This window comes from Pelophylax lessonae (assembly GCF_965119305.1).
Source record: "Pelophylax lessonae genome assembly, chromosome: 8".
Classification (NCBI taxonomy): Eukaryota; Metazoa; Chordata; class Amphibia; order Anura; family Ranidae; genus Pelophylax; species Pelophylax lessonae.
Window position 1 is genome coordinate 105,886,470 of NC_138775.1, and position 18,899 is coordinate 105,905,368.

Consider the following 18,899-nt stretch of genomic DNA (forward strand, 5'->3'; position numbering starts at 1 on the left):
AGAGAAATGTTTCTAGGCATGCTTGAAGAATGGGGAATCAACAAAGAACGAGTGATGCTTGCTTCGCGACAGTGGAGCAAACATGCCTAAAGGAGTGAGGCTTGCCGATACGTCAGACCTCTGTGTCATCATGGCACACAACAGCCTTCAATTTTCAAATGATGGTCTGTCAAGCCAAAGAGCTTTGCTTGATGTATGTTTTGAGAAGCATGAAGAGATTAAACATGTTGTGCTTGCAAGTCTTTTGAATCCTCGATACAAGAACCATGCTTTCTTTTCGGATGATGTATTGGCTAAGGCAAAACAATGGCTGACAGAAGACATGGAGATGCAGGAGGTTCCTGCCCAAAAGAAAAGAACACTACTTTTATGAAGAGCAGCATACTGAAAAAACAGACAAATGTCCAAAAATACGTCAACGAACAGAAGAGAATCTGCTTTATCATTGTCGAATTGATCAGGACATTTTCTGTGTTTTATTGGGGCCTCATGCGGAGGATTCAATTTCTTCTGAATCTGCAACGATGAGCCTGGATGATGAACTTCATCTCTATTTGAAAGAAGCCGTTATTGACAAAAGAAGTTATCCTCTTCAGTGGTGGAGAGAAAATGAGGCACGCTACAAAAGACTTGCTTCCCATGCTAAAAAGATATCTCTCTCTCTCTCTCTCTCTGCTCTTCTGTCCTCTCGTCCTGAGCATGTTTACAAAGTTGCAGCATTGTTTGAACAAAACAGAAGACCTTTAAACAGGTGACCATGGACATGCTGAAATGTTCCGCTTTCTGCATTATACTATTGTTCTACTTAACTGGGAGTATTGAAAAGAGTAGTGTCCACTCCACTCCACTGTCTAGCTGTTGCCTAGCTTTTTTTCTAGCAGTTTTGCACTGACTGCTGTAGTTGCAGTGAGTGCCCTACTGCTAAGAGTCCAATCCAATGTCTACCTGTTGCCTAGCTTTTTTTCTAGCAGATTTGCACTGACTGCTGTAGTTGCAGTGAGTGTCCTACTGCAGAGGTAGTCCTCTGACTCCAATCCACTGTCTAGCTGTTGCCTAGCTTTTTTTCTAGCAGTTTTGCACTAACTGCTGTAGTTGCCGTGAGTGTCCTACTGACTCCAATCCAATCCACTGTTTAGCTGTTGACCTGCTGAAGTAGTGGACTCACACACTGCAATATGTTACTGCAGTGCAGTCAGTTTTATGCATTAATGCACAATCATGATGTGAAATGCAAAGCAAATGTCCCTGGAATTGAAGTTTTCATATCAGTTTTTATGCAGTTAAGGTGTGAAGAACGAGCACTTAATGTTAAAAATGTTAATCAATAAAGATTAACATGTTTATTAAGAGATTTCTGTCGTATTTTGTGTTTTTTTGGGTAATTTTTACGTGTGAAAATATCGGCCAATATCCTTACTCCATAAGGATCTATATTATCCAGTGCGAGGCCCAGCTCTGCTGTCGCTTGTAGTCTTCCAGGAATTCCCTGACTAACTAGCGATAGTGAGTGAAATAAAAAAAGCTATTTTCAAGAAAAAAACTAAGAAACTGAGACACTAGGTCCCATCAGGGAAACCTAGCCTACTCCTGACGCTAGGCAGCATAAAACTGGGGGACAGTGGTAACTGAAACAGGAAAATGGCTGAGGGACGGCCCCCTGGAGGTGTGCTTAAGTGTAGAAAGTTTTTTATTAACATTTAAAACTGCCTAGCTTGCTCCTACAGAGGGCTCCATTACCGACTTCTGAAGGCTGTATGAGGGGCTGCGACTGTCGGAGGACGTAAGTGAAATCAAAATTTTAACAAAGCTTCCCTTTAAAATAAAAAAAACAAGTGAAGACCGAAGTCCTAAACTAGGCAGAAACAAACTGAATCCTATAGCAAAGTGAGTGGGTGTATGCCTTCAGGGACTGCCCCATAGGTGTGGTAAAGTTTTCCTGCCTAGTGTCCTACTCCTGTAGGGGGCAGCATAACCCAATGGTTAAGAAGAATATGGAGCTGCATCTGTCAATGAAAGATAGAGAAAAATAAAAATGTAACTGTTTACTTCAAACTGTTATTTTTTAAACCTTTACTCGAGCATTTTATGTAAAGAAAACTTAATAAGAGACTAAAATAATAGTGCCAAAAGCAGTTTACTGCAGTTATAATAGTAAAAAGCTGAAAAGGAAATGGGTGTTCTGTGGTCATTGCACATTATGTGCGCTCTGCACTTGTGTAATGAGTGTAAAGAAATATACATTCACTTGTTGAATGAAGACAATACACGTATAAAAATTCAAAGTTTACAAAGGAATTTCATTACCAGCTGTTCTGTCTGTTATAATCATTAATCATTAATCCTGTAATACAGACTCTTCCCATTATAGTAATTAAGTAGGTACTGTCCCTGTGTGGCCTTTAATATGCAAACGGAGGAAAAAAAAAAAGACAGAACAGGAACACTGCTATATTATTTAGGGCATAAAAGACAAAAATCATATTAGTAGATCACAAATCACAGTCACATACATAATGGAAACACTTTACATGTCATGAACACCCTAATTGCAATACTGTCCTTGGGATAACTGATACAATAATTAGGAGTTTATAGATGTGATGACCATGTGTCCTGGAATCAGGGACATACTGTGAAAGACAAAGAGCTCATCTCTGTAGATTAAAGCCAATTTTTTGTTTCATAAGAAGGGCAAAAATGCAGGTTATAAGGGCTAAAAATAGCTTCATAATGTGTCCAGTGTTTCTTTCACTTCAGTCTCTTGTGCTAGATCTTGCATAAGAAAGGTATATTTTCCAAAGTCAGAGTCGCTGGGTTCCAGAAGCTTGTCTTTACGAGCTTTGGAAACCTTTAATTGCAAAACTTGTCTTCTTTCATGCCATTCTGCCAATTCATCTCTTCCATGAGCAAATGGACAGTTGTTTTCATTAGGACAACTTTGCATCTCCTCAAACCTGGAAAAAAAAATATATTAAAACTGTACAAAGCTTTTTAGCTTTCCCACACTATCCAAACTCTATAACAATATAAGTTCACAATTCATATGGAATTTGTAATTTAAACGAAATGCTGAAGAAAAAAAAAAAAAAAAAAAAAAGTTCATATTAGAGGGAAGAAGGCTGGGCAAGATATGCAAATGCCAAAGCTGCTATGGACCATGGGTGGAGAGTAAGGGAAACCACCCAAAAAACCCTGGGAAGAGAGGGATTGCAAACTTCTCCCATACAATTTATCAATGAAGTTGCCCAGCATCAAAGTCAAGACTTAGGAAAAGAGGGGGGGGGGGCAGACTAGACACCATAGCTTGAAGCAAGGTACAAACTGCAGCCATTAGGGGGTAGAAATTAGCTTGAAAGAGAATCTGATTAAGAGCGTGATGGTCTTGAGGCATTATGTACAGACCTGCATATGGTTGGGACTTCAAAGTTAATAAAGTTTGTTACAAGCTGCCCAGTGTTAAAGTAGTACAGCCAAAGCTTGTTTGGCTGTACTTCTGTGGATCAAAGGAGTGCAGTTTATTCTGCACTCCTGTGATCTGCTTTCAGCAGACAGCCGGCTGAAGCTGATGTCACAAAGCCGATGCAGGCTCAGGAAAGATTGTAACAATGAAGTTGGGATCCTCCCACACGCCTGGACTGGCACGCAGCTCAGCCTCGCAGCAAGCCGCTGAAAACCTGAGCCGGCCACTCCTGCCCCCTCCACAGCCCAGCGTTCAGGGACCTGTATGAAACCAAATGATGGCGGTGCTCGATTCCTCTGTTCTCAGTGTTAGGCCCCTTTCCCACATACGGACCGTTTGTCCATTTTTCATCCATCCGTTGACAGATGAAAAATGGACATCAAGGCATTCCTATGGAAAAACGGATCACAACAGATGATCGTCCGTTTACATCCGCTTTCGTCAATATCGGTTTTATTGAACAGATGAAATCCCTATTTTTCTTCTGTTAAAAAAAACGGATCGGACAAAAAATGGATGTAAACTGACAAACGATCCGTTTTTGCATTGGTATTGGAGTTAGAAAAAACGGATGAATACTTCATCCATTTTGACGTGACTGAACTGATGAAATGAACTGTCCATTTGTGTGAAAGGGGCCTTAAAGGCCCCGGGTAACATATGCAGCATCAGATTAATGCTAATGGTTTTGTGTATATATCTATATATAGATCTATATATATATATATATATACACACAGTGCCTTGAACTTTGCGACCTTTTGCCACATTTCAGGCCTCAAACAAAGATATAAAACTGTAATTTTTTGTGAAGAATCAACAAGTGGGACACAATCATGAAGTGGAACTAAATTTATTGGATATTTCAAACTTTGTTAACAAATAAAAAACTGAAAAATTGGGTGTGCATAATTATTCAGCCCCTTTACTTTCAGTGCAGCAAACTCTATCCAGAAGTTCAGTGAGGATCTCTGAATGATCCAATGTTGAACTAAATGACTAATGATGATAAATAGAATCCACCTTTGTGTAATCAAGTCTCCGTATAAATGCACCTGCACTGCGATAGTCTCAGAGGTCCGTTTAAAGTGTAGAGAGCATCATGAAGAACAAGGAACACACCAGGCAGGTCTGAGATACTGTTGTGGAGACGTTTAAAGCCAGGTTTGGACACAAAGATTTCTCAAGCTTTAAACATCCCAAGGAGCACTGTGCAAGCGATAATATTGAAATGGAAGGAGTATCAGACCACTGCAAATCTACGAAGACCTGGCCGTCCCTCTAAACTTTCAGCTCATATAAGGAAAAGACTGATCAGAGATGCAGCCAAGAGGCCCATGATCACTCTGGATGAACTGCAGAGATCTACAGCTGAGGTGGGAGACTCTGTCCATAGGACAACAATCAGTCGTATACTGCACAAATCTGACCTTTATGGAAGAGTGGCAAGAAAGCCATTTCTTAAAGATATCCATAAAAAGTGTTGTTTAAAGTTTGCCACAAGCCACCTGGGAGACACAACAAACATGTGGAAGAAGGTGCTCTGGTCAGATAAAACCAAAATCGAACTTTTTGGCAACAATGCAAAACGTTATGTTTGGCGTAAAAGCAACACAGCTCATCACCCTGAACACACCATCCCCACTGTCAAACATGGTGGTGGCAGCATCATGGTTTGTGCCTGCTTTTCTTCAGCAAGGACAGGGAAGTTGGTTAAAATTGATGGGAAGATGGATGGAGCCAAATACAGGACCATTCTGGAAGAAAACCTGATGGAGTCTGCAAAAGACCTGAGACTGGGACGGAGATTTGTCTTCCAACAAGACAATGATCCAAAACATAAAGCAAAATCTACAATGGAATGGTTCACAAATAAACATATCCAGGTGTTAGAATGGCCAAGTCAAAGTCCAGACCTGAATCCAATCGAGAATCTGTGGAAAGAACTGAAAACTGCTATTCACAAACGCTCTCCATCCAACCTCACTGAGCTCGAGCTGTTTTGCAAGAAGGAATGGGCAAAAATTTCAGTCTCTCGATGTGCAAAACTGATAGAGACATACCCCAAGCGACTTACAGCTGTAATCGCAGCAAAAGGTGGCACTACAAAGTATTAACTTAAGGGGGCTGAATTATTTTGCACGCCCAATTTTTCAGTTTTTTATTTGTTAAGAAAGTTTGAAATAACCAATAAATTTCGTTCCACTTCATGATTGTGTCCCACTTGTTGATTCTTCACAAAAAATTACAGTTTTATATCTTTATGTTTGAAGCCTGAAAGTTGCAAAGTTCAAGGGGGCCGAATACTTTCGCAAGGCACTGTGTATGTATATATATATATATATATATATATAGATAGATATAGATATATAATATATATTCTGGTCAGCACAACAAAAAAATGTAAATGTAAAACAAAAAAAAAGGACATGAATATTACATAGTTTTTTTTTTTTATTCAGCCAGCAGCTGACATTTTGGGCTTGTTTTTTCTGTCTCTTTACCACCTGTTGTAAAAACAGAAAATTGTATTAAATGCTAACCATAATTTTCCTTTCGGATGCCAATCAATGGCAGCATACATGCGATATGGCTCCGCCCCTATATCCACTCACATGACCTGTTTAAATCTATAATAGTCTGACTGAGAGCAACTTCCCCCATTTTCTGTAAAAACAAGATAAAAAAAAAAAAAGAAGAGGGTTCGTATACTGCCATGGATTGGTGTCAGGAAAGGAAAATTACGGTAAGTATTTGATACAAATTTCTGTTTTCCTGACACCAACATGGCAGCATACATATGATAAACAACAAGGTAAACAGGGGGGGCTAAAATGTATAAACAAGCTTTATTACAATGGACATGGAAGCCTAGACTGTCATTCCGTTGAAGTCCATTGACATACAAGCACGTGGATCTTCCCTATATTGGCTGAGGCAGGTGCACTAAGCCAAACAGCCTGCCTGAATTTAAAGATGTAAAAATGAACGTAACTTAATGAGCATGTATATCTTCTGGAGGCTCTTGCCCGGCCACACTAAGTTTTCTGGATGACCTTGACTTCAAGATGACAAGGTTTCTCTGTAGGTTCCTCCTCCAAATTTGCCTGATGGAAATACAAAAAGCTTTCTGATGGATTTTAACTGAGATGCTTTTAACTGAGATGCTGCTTGAAGGTAGGCATTTTATACACTTGGTACATCCAGCGTAGGTTAGGTACGGTCTCTGCCTTAAAGGATGGAACCACAACACTTTGTGAGATTAAAGCAGAAGCCACCTCGGGAACAAAGGTGTTTAAGGGGCATAGGCCCCAAATTGTCTGGAAGGAATAAGATGTAGGACTGTGTAAATCCAAGTGCTTGCAGATCCTATTTTCCCTGGTGAAATCTGAAATCTGAACCCTTATGTAACAAGGCTGAGCCCCAAATCCAGATCCATGTGAAGAAATGATAGCAATTTGGCAACCTCCAGGTTGCGAGGATCAAAATTCTACTCAGGCGGCGAACCTGTTCCAGACTTCGGAGTAAATAGTATTTGTGGACGTCCTTTCTAGAACCTTACCAGGATTGAACCACTTCCAGAAGACGGCGCAAGTCTTCCAATCCTTCCCCTTCAATTTTCAGTCCATTGTGGGACAGGTGTTGTGGAAACACTGGTACCTGAAGTGCTAGGTCCTGACTGGGTTTCACGACTAAGGTAAACCCAAGGCCTGCGGGCCAATCGGCAGGCTTGCTATCACAGTGAGACCCTAAGACAACAGTCTCCCCTGGAACTTTATGAACAAAGGCAGTAGAGGAAAGGCATCTGCTAGGTGATTATTCCTTGGGTGAGTGAGATCGTCCACTTCCTCCTCCAACGGTTGAGGGTAGGAGAGGCACCTTGTGAATGGACGGTGATGCAAACAGACTCAGCTGAGGGTGGCCCCACACTTAGGTGATATGGGCAAGATCTTCCAATTAAAGACCCATTCAATGGGAACCAAGTCCTGGCATCAGTGAGGACAATGGTCCCAGATAATAAACCTACAGGACGGGATCAAAGTGAAGGTCCCTCGACATACCCATTACCAGAGACTCCTTTGTATCTGAGAAGCACGACTGCGTTGCAAAAAATAAATTCTTTGGAACATCCAGAGAATCCAGTATGCCCAGGGTAGCACAGGGATGCAAGACATTTCCAGGAGACCCCTGCATTGGGAATCTGACAACTACTTCAAAGGAGGAGGAGAAAAGTATTCATTTGAGCATTGAACTGGGCCTCTGTATCAATGACTAACCAGATTGGCTCTATCTTGACACTCATATCCAGTCAAAACTTCTCAGCCTGGCCAGAAGCATCCCCTTTAGAACTAGTAGGTCATCAGGACTCTTGAGACAACAGTAGAAAACCATCCAAGTAATGATGGTTTTGAAGGATCCCCATTTGTTTATAGAGGGTCTACACAGAGATTAGGACTTCCATAAAGGTCATCGGTGAGGTGCAGAGCCCTAAAAGGAAGACACACAAAAATGAAAATGTCCATCTTCCACTGAGATTTAGTTAGTTTAAATCCAACAAAGGTCTTCTTTGCACAAAACACAGAAGAGAGGATTTCAAATCATTCCCCATTATATTGATGTAATCAGAGAGGACATCCACCTCTTGCGCAGAATGTGCTATTCTGGTCAGGATAAAGAAATGTTCTAGACTAGAGGGTGATGTCTGAAGCACCAAAAGTAACAGAGTTTTACCGTAGAAGGCACCTATGGGTCCCAAAAAAAAAAAAAAGGGATTTACCATCTGTGTGCACAATTAGCCACCCTGGCCCCTTACCACACTAGGGATTTAAAAGGACCATCGCTATCCGACCTTGAGAAAGGTGCTCTTGCACACCCTTACATTTGTTCCTTAAGTTTTCCATTTTAGTAAAAGGATCTTGAGTCCTGGAATGCAGAGTGGACAAAAAGTAGCAGAGAGCACTCACCGGAGCCTCGACTTCTTATGAGGAGAAAGGCCAGAGTAACCACCGATTGCTCCTGAAACAGTGCTTAGCATTGGGATGTACATGTGACTTTTTATTGTGACCAATAGCGTTCGACATTCCAAGGATGTGTGCAGCCCTATGAAACCTAAACACTGTATACGGCAATCAAGAGCCGTCTGCACCATCCATCTGCAAACTAAGAACAGCGGTGAGTCTCTTGGAATGGTCAAAACTTCTGGTCAGGGGGAAAAACTTTTCTTACAGGCACTTTATGTCCACCCTGCCTGAGGACCGGTTTGTTGACCAAGGACTGGGCTTTAAAGCCCCCTTCGTTGTCAGTGAATGCAGAACTGCCTTAGGGGAACATTAATAACAAATGCTACTTTATCCACAAAATCTGCCAAGCACTTAAACTCACCAAGAGCACTAATAATCTACTTTTTCAGTGACTCATGGGCGATGGTGACCTCAAAATTCCTGATTCGAACTGTATTGCACTTGCCATGAAGTCCTGTGATCCCTGGCTTACAAGTACCCCCTAGATATCCGTCAATTAATCTATTGTGCATACAGCCAATGGAAACTGAATCTTCCCTGGGAAGAATAATACTCCTGACAAAATGCATAATGGTAGCGTCCATACCTTTGCAGTAGAGTGCAGTGCTGTAAAGTGTGTGTTACTGCAATGCATGTAAAGTGTGTTAGCTCGATGCAGTGCCATTCTTTTGACCAGAGAATTGGCACTTCCCTCCAGCGTAATGTATTTGTAATTTGGCTGCTGCTTACTTATGTAAAAGTGCATATAACTACTAAAACTCCTCTTGAATCAACCTCTTCACCTTTCCATTCATTGGGGAGTATGGAGGGCCATGTCTTGAAAACAGGAAGTATGTTCTGTCTTTGAAGGCAGTCATCTGGGTCATCCCATTCTGGGACTGCTTAACCACCCTAATGAACAGGGCCGGTGCAAGGATTTTTGACGCCCTAGGCGAAACCTCATTTTGCCGCCCCCTTGGCACCGCCCCTGGCTCCGCCCCCTTGACTACACTCAGGGCCGTTGCTAGACTATGTTGCGCCTAGGCAAGATCAGCTGCTTGCCCCCCCCCCCCCCCAAGAGAAAAACAGTAAAACTAAATGATCTAAATTAGGCATAAATGGGGATGGCAACCTGTTAGTGTTTTTTGTTTTGTTTTTCTAATGGCACTTTTTTTGTATTATTTTACTGTGTGCCATCAGAAAGAGGGGGGTGAGACTTGGTGAGGACAGCCAGTCAGTGAGCAGTGTGCCGTGAGGACAGCCAGTCAGTGAGCAGTGTACGGTGAGGACAGCCAGTCAGTGAGCATTGTACGGTGAGGACAGCCAGTCAGTGAGCAGTGTACGGTGAGGACAGCCAGTCAGTGAGCAGTGTACGGTGAGGACAGCCAGTCAGTGAGCAGTGTACGGTGAGGACAGCCAGTCAGTGAGCAGTGTGCCGTGAGGACAGCCAGTCAGTGAGCAGTGTGCCGTGAGGACAGCCAGTCAGTGAGCAGTGTGCCGTGAGGACAGCCAGTCAGTAAGCAGTGTGCCGTGAGGACAGCCAGTCAGTGAGCAGTGTACGGTGAGGACAGCCAGTCAGTGAGCAGTGTGCCGTGAGGACAGCCAGTCAGTGAGCAGTGTGCCGTGAGGACAGCCAGTCAGTGAGCAGTGTGCCGTGAGGACAGCCAGTCAGTGAGCAGTGTGCCGTGAGGACAGCCAGTCAGTGAGCAGTGTGCCGTGAGGACAGCCAGTCAGTGAGCAGTGTGCCGTGAGGACAGCCAGTCAGTGAGCAGTGTACGGTGAGGACAGCCAGTCAGTGAGCAGTGTGCCATGAGGACAGCCAGTCAGTGAGCAGTGTGCCGTGAGGACAGCCAGTCAGTGAGCAGTGTGCCGTGAGGACAGCCAGTCAGTGAGCAGTGTACGGTGAGGACAGCCAGTCAGCGAGCATTGTACGGTGAGGACAGCCAGTCAGCGAGCAGTGTACGGTGAGGACAGCCAGTCAGTGAGCAGTGTACGGTGAGTCAGTCATGTGCAGGCGTGATGTCATTGCTGAGCAGCCAATCAGATGGCTGCAGCATGTGAACCTGAAAAAAACACTGGCAGAAGAGCTTCGTTCTGAGGGAAGTATATCATAATGTGCTAGTATGCAATGCATACTAGCACATTATGCATGGTCTTGCAGGGGATTTAAAAAAAAAAGAAAAAGTCTGGTTTACTAATGCTTTAAGATTTCAGAAAAGGTAATAACTAAAAACAAAAAACCATCCTAACATTGCATGAAGGGATTCCTGGGTGAAGGAACAGACCTCTACATTAAGTGAAGTGTTGGATCATATCACTGAAGAAGCTCCTTACTTTACATCTGAAGCTCTAACACTTAGTTCAGTACTTCTTCCAGTATTTCTTCAGGCAGCAACTCTGCAGCCTCCTGAACGCCCCTTTTTCTTGTACAGAACAGCGGCTCTTCTTATCTCCCAGACTGTCACAAGCAGGAGATCGGTCGGGAGCAGAGGAGACACAGCCCCCACCTGCAGAGAGGCGGGACTCTGCAGACTGCGATCACCAATAGGCTAGCCCCACTGCCTGCACATGACCCCTACTACACATGACAATAAATCATGATGATCACAGCCTCACAGGACGCTCGCCGAGTCGCCGCCCGTTGCTGAGCTCAGATAACCGAGCCAGCTTAGAGAGCGGCGATCGGAGCACAGAGGAGATAGTGTGATTGGTGTCATGTCCAGTGTGTATGTAAGAACGGGCAGACGGGCGGCCAGTTAGCCGCCCCTGGCTGATGGGCGCTCTAGGCAGGCGCCTAACCCGCCTATAGGTAGCACCGGCCCTGCTAATGAATGACTGTGGACCCAAGAGACACTCTAAACCTGCTTAACCTCTTCAAGGACGACAACCAACCCTCTTCTACCGCTGTTGTAGGGAGGTGTAGGGCAGGGGTGAATGGCTTGGATAAAAGTCCAGAGCCAGGAACAAAGATGGCTGCAATGGGCTTGGGGCCTCTTTGGTTAGAAGGGCTAATTGTGATGCCCTGAACTCATCTGCAGAGCTGCATCCCTGACATTGCACCCGGAGTCTACTTGCATAAGTGGCTAGAGAACTCAGAGACTAACTACTTGACTATGAACGGCCATGACTTGCTGGCTTACAGCATGCTTTGTCCTTAGCGAGGTCTCGGCGGCAATATCCACACACATTACTCTGATAATAGCTCCGCAAAGTAGGCCCAGCACTTATTACCCTTTTGTTGCTATTAGTGCTCAGGGGAGGAGGAATGCTGATACCCACTGGTAATTTTCTGTGCCTCCTGGGCGAGACCTGTGGAGCTGGATGAGCCACTGTCCACACTGGACTTACCATGACATTGCAACACTCTTTAAGCTTGACTGTAAAGTGCAAGTAAACCCAGCGATTTGATCGTATCAAAAAAAACAGTTAACATTCCCGGCATGCCAGAAACGCGTTCACTTGGGTTGTGCTCTCAAACCAACTGTCAAACCATCCAATGGCTGGTGTCATGATGGATCACAGGTGCAGCATCATAGCAGTTGCAGATTAAACAGAGGCCAAGATGGCAGCTTCCTGGGCCAAAAATGATAGGAGTGTTTACTTCCATTTTAAGCAAAAGCAAGGGCAAGAGTGGGCTAGGTTGCACCTGAAGACAAAGGCCACGCTTATGGAAAGACACTGTTTTTCCTCTTCTTACTTACCAGACGGATGGTCCCTACCTGAGTACATGGAGGTCTTGGCTATGTGGCAGAAAGTTCCTAATGGAGCAAGGATGCCAGCACTGCGCAGAAAGAGGAGAAGAGGAAACTCAGAGAAAGAAGCAAACCGATCATAGACATGCCTGAATCACCTCCCTCCCCTCCCCCATTCACCTGCAGCATAAGCAAAGTAAAACCGATGTTTCCAGTGCAAAATCCACCTCACGCATGCGAGAGCCTGGACATGCCATAGCAAAGATGGCCGCCACATTAGGCCCTCTGCACAGTGCAGGCATAGACGCCATAGTGGGCCGCGACACCGGAAACTGCCACAAAACCTGGACTGGATTGTGCATGCATGCTGGTTACAGGAAAAGCCATAGATAAAAGGAAAAAAAAACTGCACCCAAAAGAAAAAAAAGAAAAATCGCTCCTACAAAGGAAAAATGATAAGCTTAATAAAGGTAGAGGCAAGGGAAGAAAAAAAAAAAAAAGGGATATCACATACTTGGGAGAAAAGAAGCACTAACACCAGCACCAGGATTCAGCTCAGGTGTGCAGAGAAAACCCATGAAGCATAGAATGCCGAATACAAACACCAGCTTAGGTGTGCAGAGAAATGCATAAATCATGAACTGCAGCAACCAAACAGTTCGGTTGTACAGGAAAAAACATGCATGATGGACTCCAGCAACCAAACACCAACTCAGGTGCATCATATGTCATTATGAGGTCTCTAGTTAGAGAACTACTCAGCTCAAAAAGACCACCAGAAGGAGCTCCCCACCTTGTTGGTGCATTTAACAACCTAAGATGTGGGACTACGCTTGGGAGAGGCTGAACCCAGACAGACACCGACAGAGTCGGCAGGTAGGGACTTACCGTAACATCATGGTCTTGCAGTTGTAGATCTTGAGGACAAAGGAGAATGGAGGTGGTTGCTCTCAGTCAGACTTTTATAGATTTAATCAGGTCCTGTGGGTGGATATAGGGGCACAGCTATATCATATGTATGCTGCCATGTTGGCATAAGGAAAGCCCGTTTACAGTACTCAGTGGCAAGTTGAAATTTACATGAACACATGAATGAAAGATGGATAAGACAAACCCCCAAAAATTCTTCAAACATTTAATAGTAAAGGTCAGGATTGAGCATGTCGACTCTTCACAAGTTAATCTAGACTTGGTGACTGGGGACAAAAGAAGGAAATTTTATTAGGTTGTCTTCTTTAGCTCTGTGTACACAAAGGAAAATAGGGGGAGCTCAGGTCCACAATGAGGATAATATGAACCTTTTCCCCAAATTACCCACAAAGGCTCAAAACTGATATGATCCAGAAACAGTTTGACAAACTAAAGGTGAATTGTTTGCAAAGAATTGAGTTCTGTTACTTCAAAGCCATTGTTTCTATTTTTTAGAGACTCTATTTGACTGGTGTTGTACCACTGAATTGGCATAAAGCCAAAATAGTACCTACAGTGGGGATCGAAAGTTTGGGCACTCCAGGTAAAAATTTGTATTAATGTGCATAAAGAAGCTAAGGAAAGATGGAAAAATCTCCAAAAGGCATCAAATTACAGATTAGACATTCTTATAATATGTCAACAAAAGTTAGATTTTATTTCCATCATTGACACTTTCAAAATTACAGAAAACAAAAAAATGGTGTTTGCAAAAGTTTGGGCACCCTGCAGAATTGATAGCATGCACTGCCCCCTTTGCAAGGCTGAGACCTGCCAGTGTCATGGATTGTTCTCACTCATCGTCTGGGAAGACCAGGTGATGTCAATCTCAAAGGTTTTAAATGCCCAGACTCATCTGACCTTGCCCCAACAATCAGCACCATGGGATCTTCTAAGCAGTTGTCTAGAAACCTGAAACTGAAAATAGTTGACGCTCACAAAGCTGGAGAAGGCTATAAGAAGATAGCAAAGCGTTTTCAGATGTCAATATCCTCTGTTCGGAATGTAATTAAGAAATGGCAGTCATCAGGAACAGTGGAAGTTAAAGCAAGATCTGGAAGACCAAGAAAAATATTAGACAGAACAGCTCGCAGGATTGTGAGAAAAACAATTCAAAACCCACGTTTGACTGCACGATCCCTCCAGAAAGATCTGCCAGACACTGGAGTTGTGGTACACTATTCCACTATAAAGAGATACTTGTACAAATATGGTCTTCATGGAAGAGTCATCAGAAGAAAACCTCTTCTACGTACTCACCACAAAAATCAGCGTTTGAACTTTGCAAATGAACATATAGACAAGCTGATGCATTTTGGAAACAAGTTCTGTGGACCGATGAGGTTAAAATTGAACTTTTTGGCCGGAATGAGCAAAAGTTCGCTGGGAGAAGAAGGGGCACAGGATTTAATGAAAAGAATCTCTGTCTAACTGTTAAGCATGGGGGTGGATCAATCATGCTTTGGGGTTGTATTGCAGCCAGTGGCACAGGGAACATCTCGCGAGTAGAAGGAAAAATGGATTCAATAAAATTTCAGCAAATTTATGATGGTAACTTGATGCCATCTGTGAAAAAGCTGAAGTTAAAGAGAGGATGGCTTCTACAAATGGATAATGATCCTAAACACACCTCGAAATCCACGGGAGATTACATCAAGAGGCGTTAAACTGAACGTTTTGCTATGGCCTTCACAATCTCCTGACCTCAACATAATTGAAAATCTATGGATAGACCTTAAAAGAGCAGTGCGTGACAGACAGCCAAGAAATATCAAAGAACTGGAAGACTTTTGTAAGGAAGAATAGGCAAAGATGCCTCAAACAAGAATTGAAAGACTCTTGGCTGGCTACAAAAGGCGTTTACAAGCTGTGATACTTGCCAAAGAGGGCAGTACAAGATATTAACTCTGCAGGGTGCCCAAACTTTGCAGACGCCATTTTTTTGTTTTCTGTTATTTTGAAAGTGTAAAATAAAAAAATAAAATAAAAAAGAGGAAATAAAATCTAACTTTTGTTGACCTATTATAAGAATGTCTAATCTGTAATTTGATGCCTTTTTGGAGATTTTTCCATTTTTTTCTTGGCTTCTTTATGCACATTAATACATATTTTTACCTGAGGTGCCCAAACTTTCGATCCCCACTGTATATTAACCACTTTAGGACCACCCACCATAGATATACTGTGGCAGGGCAGCCTAATCAGGTACCTAGAAAGTCATCTGAATAGTCCAGGTCTGGGGCACGCATACGTGCCACCAGCGACCCGCTCCCGCTGTGACCACACACTCTATGTCCGCCGGCACCAGCCGATTGTTCTGTACAAAGGCAGAATGGCGATCTGCCTATGTATACAAGGCAGGTCACTGTTCTGACAGTACGTAAGGCATTGATCCTATGTTCCTGTAAAGCAGGTACATAGATCAATGCCATCCAACAGTAAAAGCACCTCCCCCACAGTAACCAAACACAGGCTAGGCACACAGTTAACCCTTTGAATGCCCCTGATAACCCCTTCCCAGCCAGTGTCATTAGTACAGTGACAGTGCATATTTTTTAGTACTGATCACTGGTTACCAAAAAGTGTCAAAAAAAAGTCCCGTTCCGTTAATGGAGTCCATTCTGCTCAGCAGGGGATCGATCCGCCGAGCAGGCGGATGACAGCGCCGTCTCTGGTCTGTGTGCGAAGACGGAGCCGTCAGATCCCCGCTGTCCTCTATGGGGGAATCAGATAAGAACGGACCGCCTGTCCATTCTCATCCGATCCCATCCAATCCAATCCGATCCACGGATGGAAAATAGGGTTTCCATCCGTCCGGATTTCACGGACAGGATCCGATCGGATAGCAGCGGGTATCAGCGGACATGTCTCCGCTGACATCCGCTGCCCCATAGCAATGCATGGAGCATCCGATCAGGTCCACCTGAAAAACTGACAGGCGGATCTGATCGTTCGTGTGAAAGGGGCCTAGGTATCAGATTTGTCTGCCACAGTATCGCAGTCACACTATAACTCGCTGATTGTGGGCATTACTAGTAAAAAAAAATAAAAATAAAAATAAATATCCCATAGTTTGTAAACTTTTGAGCAAACCAATCAATATACACTTATTGAGATTTTTTTTCCCCAAAAATATGTAGAATACATATTGGCCTAAATTAATGAAGAAATTTAATTTTTTACACTTTTAATTGGATATGTTTAATAGCATATAGTAAAGAATTTTTTTTTTTCAAAATTGTTGGTCTCTGTTTATAGCGCAAAAAATGCAGAGGTGATCAAATACCACCACAAAAATTTGTGGGGAAAAAGGGGCATACATTTTATCTGGGTACAGCATCGCACGACTGCGCAATTGTCAGTTCAAGTAACGCAGTGCCATATCACACAAACGGGATTTTTAACTTACGGTGAAATCCATTTCTCTTATTTTCATTGACGGATACAGCTCCTAATTCTTCTTAACCATTGGGTTATACTGCCCCCTACAGGAGTAGGAAACTGGGCTGGAAAAAGCTTGACTACGCCTATGAGCAGTCCCTTGTAAAAGTGTGCACCGATGACCAGGTGGCCGCCTCGCAAACCATTGTCACTGACGCTTGAAGACAAAAAGCCCAGGAGACACTAAGTGCCCTAGTAGAGTGCGCCTAAACAGGGAAAGGAGGAACCTGACTCCTAACGCAATAGGCCTGAACCACCATCTGATCCATCTGGAAATGGTCGCAGAAGAAGCGGACAACCCTTTGTGAGGTCCGTCCGTGAGCACAAATAAGAGATTCTGACTTCCTAAAAAACTCCGTAGCTGCCAGGTACACCCTAATTGCCTGGACCACATCCAAGACATGCAAGGCAATTTTCTTCAGAGATTTAGGCCTGGGACACAGGGAAGGTAACAATGTCTGCATTCAAAATGACAGTCAGGGACCACCATAGGAAGGAATGACGGAGAGAGGCAAAGCACCACATTATTCCTTGTGAATCGCCATAAAGTAAACGACAGGATAACGCCGACAGTTCCGATACCCTTCATGCAGAGGTGATAGCCACCAAAGAAGGCTACCTTCTGGGGCAGTGTAAGCAGGAAACCTCCCGAATATTTTCAAAGAGAAGCTTCAGTAGAGATGAAAGCACCACATTAAGATACCAGGGCGGCAACGAAGCCCGCACTGAAAGAACCAAATGTCTGACACCCTGAAGAAAAGGTACGCACCAGGGAGTGTGTGGCCAAAGGCCATTGGAAAAAAACCGCCAAAACCCGATGGTACTCAAGGCCAATTTCGGTTTAACCCCCCCGTTGAAGGAAGGTTAAGATCCGATCCACTGAGAAGGAGCAAGGATGAACCTCAAGAGACTTACACCACGCAATGTGGGTCTTCCACATACAAAGGTAGATCTTCATAGAGGCAGATTTCGTAGCTTTTAGTAGCGTAGGAATCACCGATTCAAACAAACCTCCATCCTTCAGCACCTAGCGTTCAACAGCCAAGGCGTTTAAGCCAGCAACTGTAAAGCAGGATGCAAGATTGGTCCTTGGGACAGCAGAAGTCCCCAAGGAGCATCTGTGACCAGCTGTACCAGATCGACATACCAAGAGCGGTGAGGCCAGGCTGGAGCCACTAAAATGACCGGAATCCCTTCTGCCTGAATCTGGCACATGAGTTGTGGCAGAAGTTTGAGAAGGCTGGAACAAATCAGTCAGCCTACCTAAGAATTCCAGCTATTTACCGAGCCACCAGGAAACTTCTTGTTTCTCCTTGATTATTGACATAGACCACGGGCGTTGCATTGTCTGAAATAATTAGTGCTGGACACCCCTAAAGACGATTGTCCAACGAGCCAAAGTTTGATCGCTCGGAGTTCCAGTACACTAATCGGCAGTCGGGCCTCTACCAGAATCCTGACCCCGAGCACGTCTGTGCTGGGGACGCCTCTCCCCCTGGACAGGTTGTCATCCATGAAGACAACCTTCCAGTACCGAGGAGAAAAATTTTCCATGTCAAAGTGGGGGAGAGCGAAGCCACCGTTAGAGACTGTGGATCCTTGACCCATTTCACCAGAATCTCTTTAGCAGAGATCTTGTGTAGAACTGTGCAAACAGATGGCATCGGGGGTGGACATCTGCAAGCCCGGAGGGATGACCCTCTGCTGAACAACAGAAGCTGAATTGCCTCCTGCAATGTCTGGAGTTTTTCCAGAGGAAGAAACACTCTGGCTGAGTCAGACCCATATAGTCCACTTTTTGTATACAGAATCAAAGCAGACTCCTGAATGTTCAGGATCCAACCAAACTCCCTCAGAGTTCACAGAGCAATCTCCAGTAGTCCATCAAAGCAGTTGAAGACTCCGCTCACAGAAGATCATCCAGGTACCCCAGTACCGCGCTGACTCAAACAATGCCAGCACCGGGGCCAACACTCCTGTGAAGGCCCGAGGTGCTGAGGTGAGACCAAAGGTCAGTGCCACAAACTGATAATTCTCCTAGTCCACGGCAAAACAGAGGAAGCGCTGGTGACCGGTACACATTAGAATGTGCAGGTCGGAGTCCTTGATGTCGATAGAAGCGAGAAGAAATCCCCGATGTAGGGACGCCACTACCATATGAATGGACTCCATGCGGAACTTCTGTACTTGCACAAAGCAGCTAAGCGCCTTAAGGTCCAGAATTGGACGTACATTGCTTTCCTTCCGGGGGACTTTAAAGAGGTTTGAGTAAAAACCCCTGAAAATGTTCGGAACCGGAACAATCACACCTTGAAGTAACAAGTCTTGCACTGCCCA

At 44.0% G+C, this 18,899-nt stretch overlaps 1 protein-coding gene across 1 annotated transcript in view; it reads right to left on the minus strand.

The window, feature by feature from the left end:
* Positions 1-2,499: 2,499 nt before the first annotated feature.
* Positions 2,500-18,899, minus strand: part of LOC309561587 (zinc finger CCCH domain-containing protein 7B-like) — a 604,923-nt gene continuing 588,523 nt past the window's right edge. Inside the window, exon 23 of the mRNA XM_082265580.1 lies at positions 2,500-2,954. Coding sequence (XP_082121706.1) covers positions 2,726-2,954 — 229 coding nt within the window. The 3' untranslated portion in view covers positions 2,500-2,725. The remainder of the gene's footprint in view (positions 2,955-18,899) is intronic.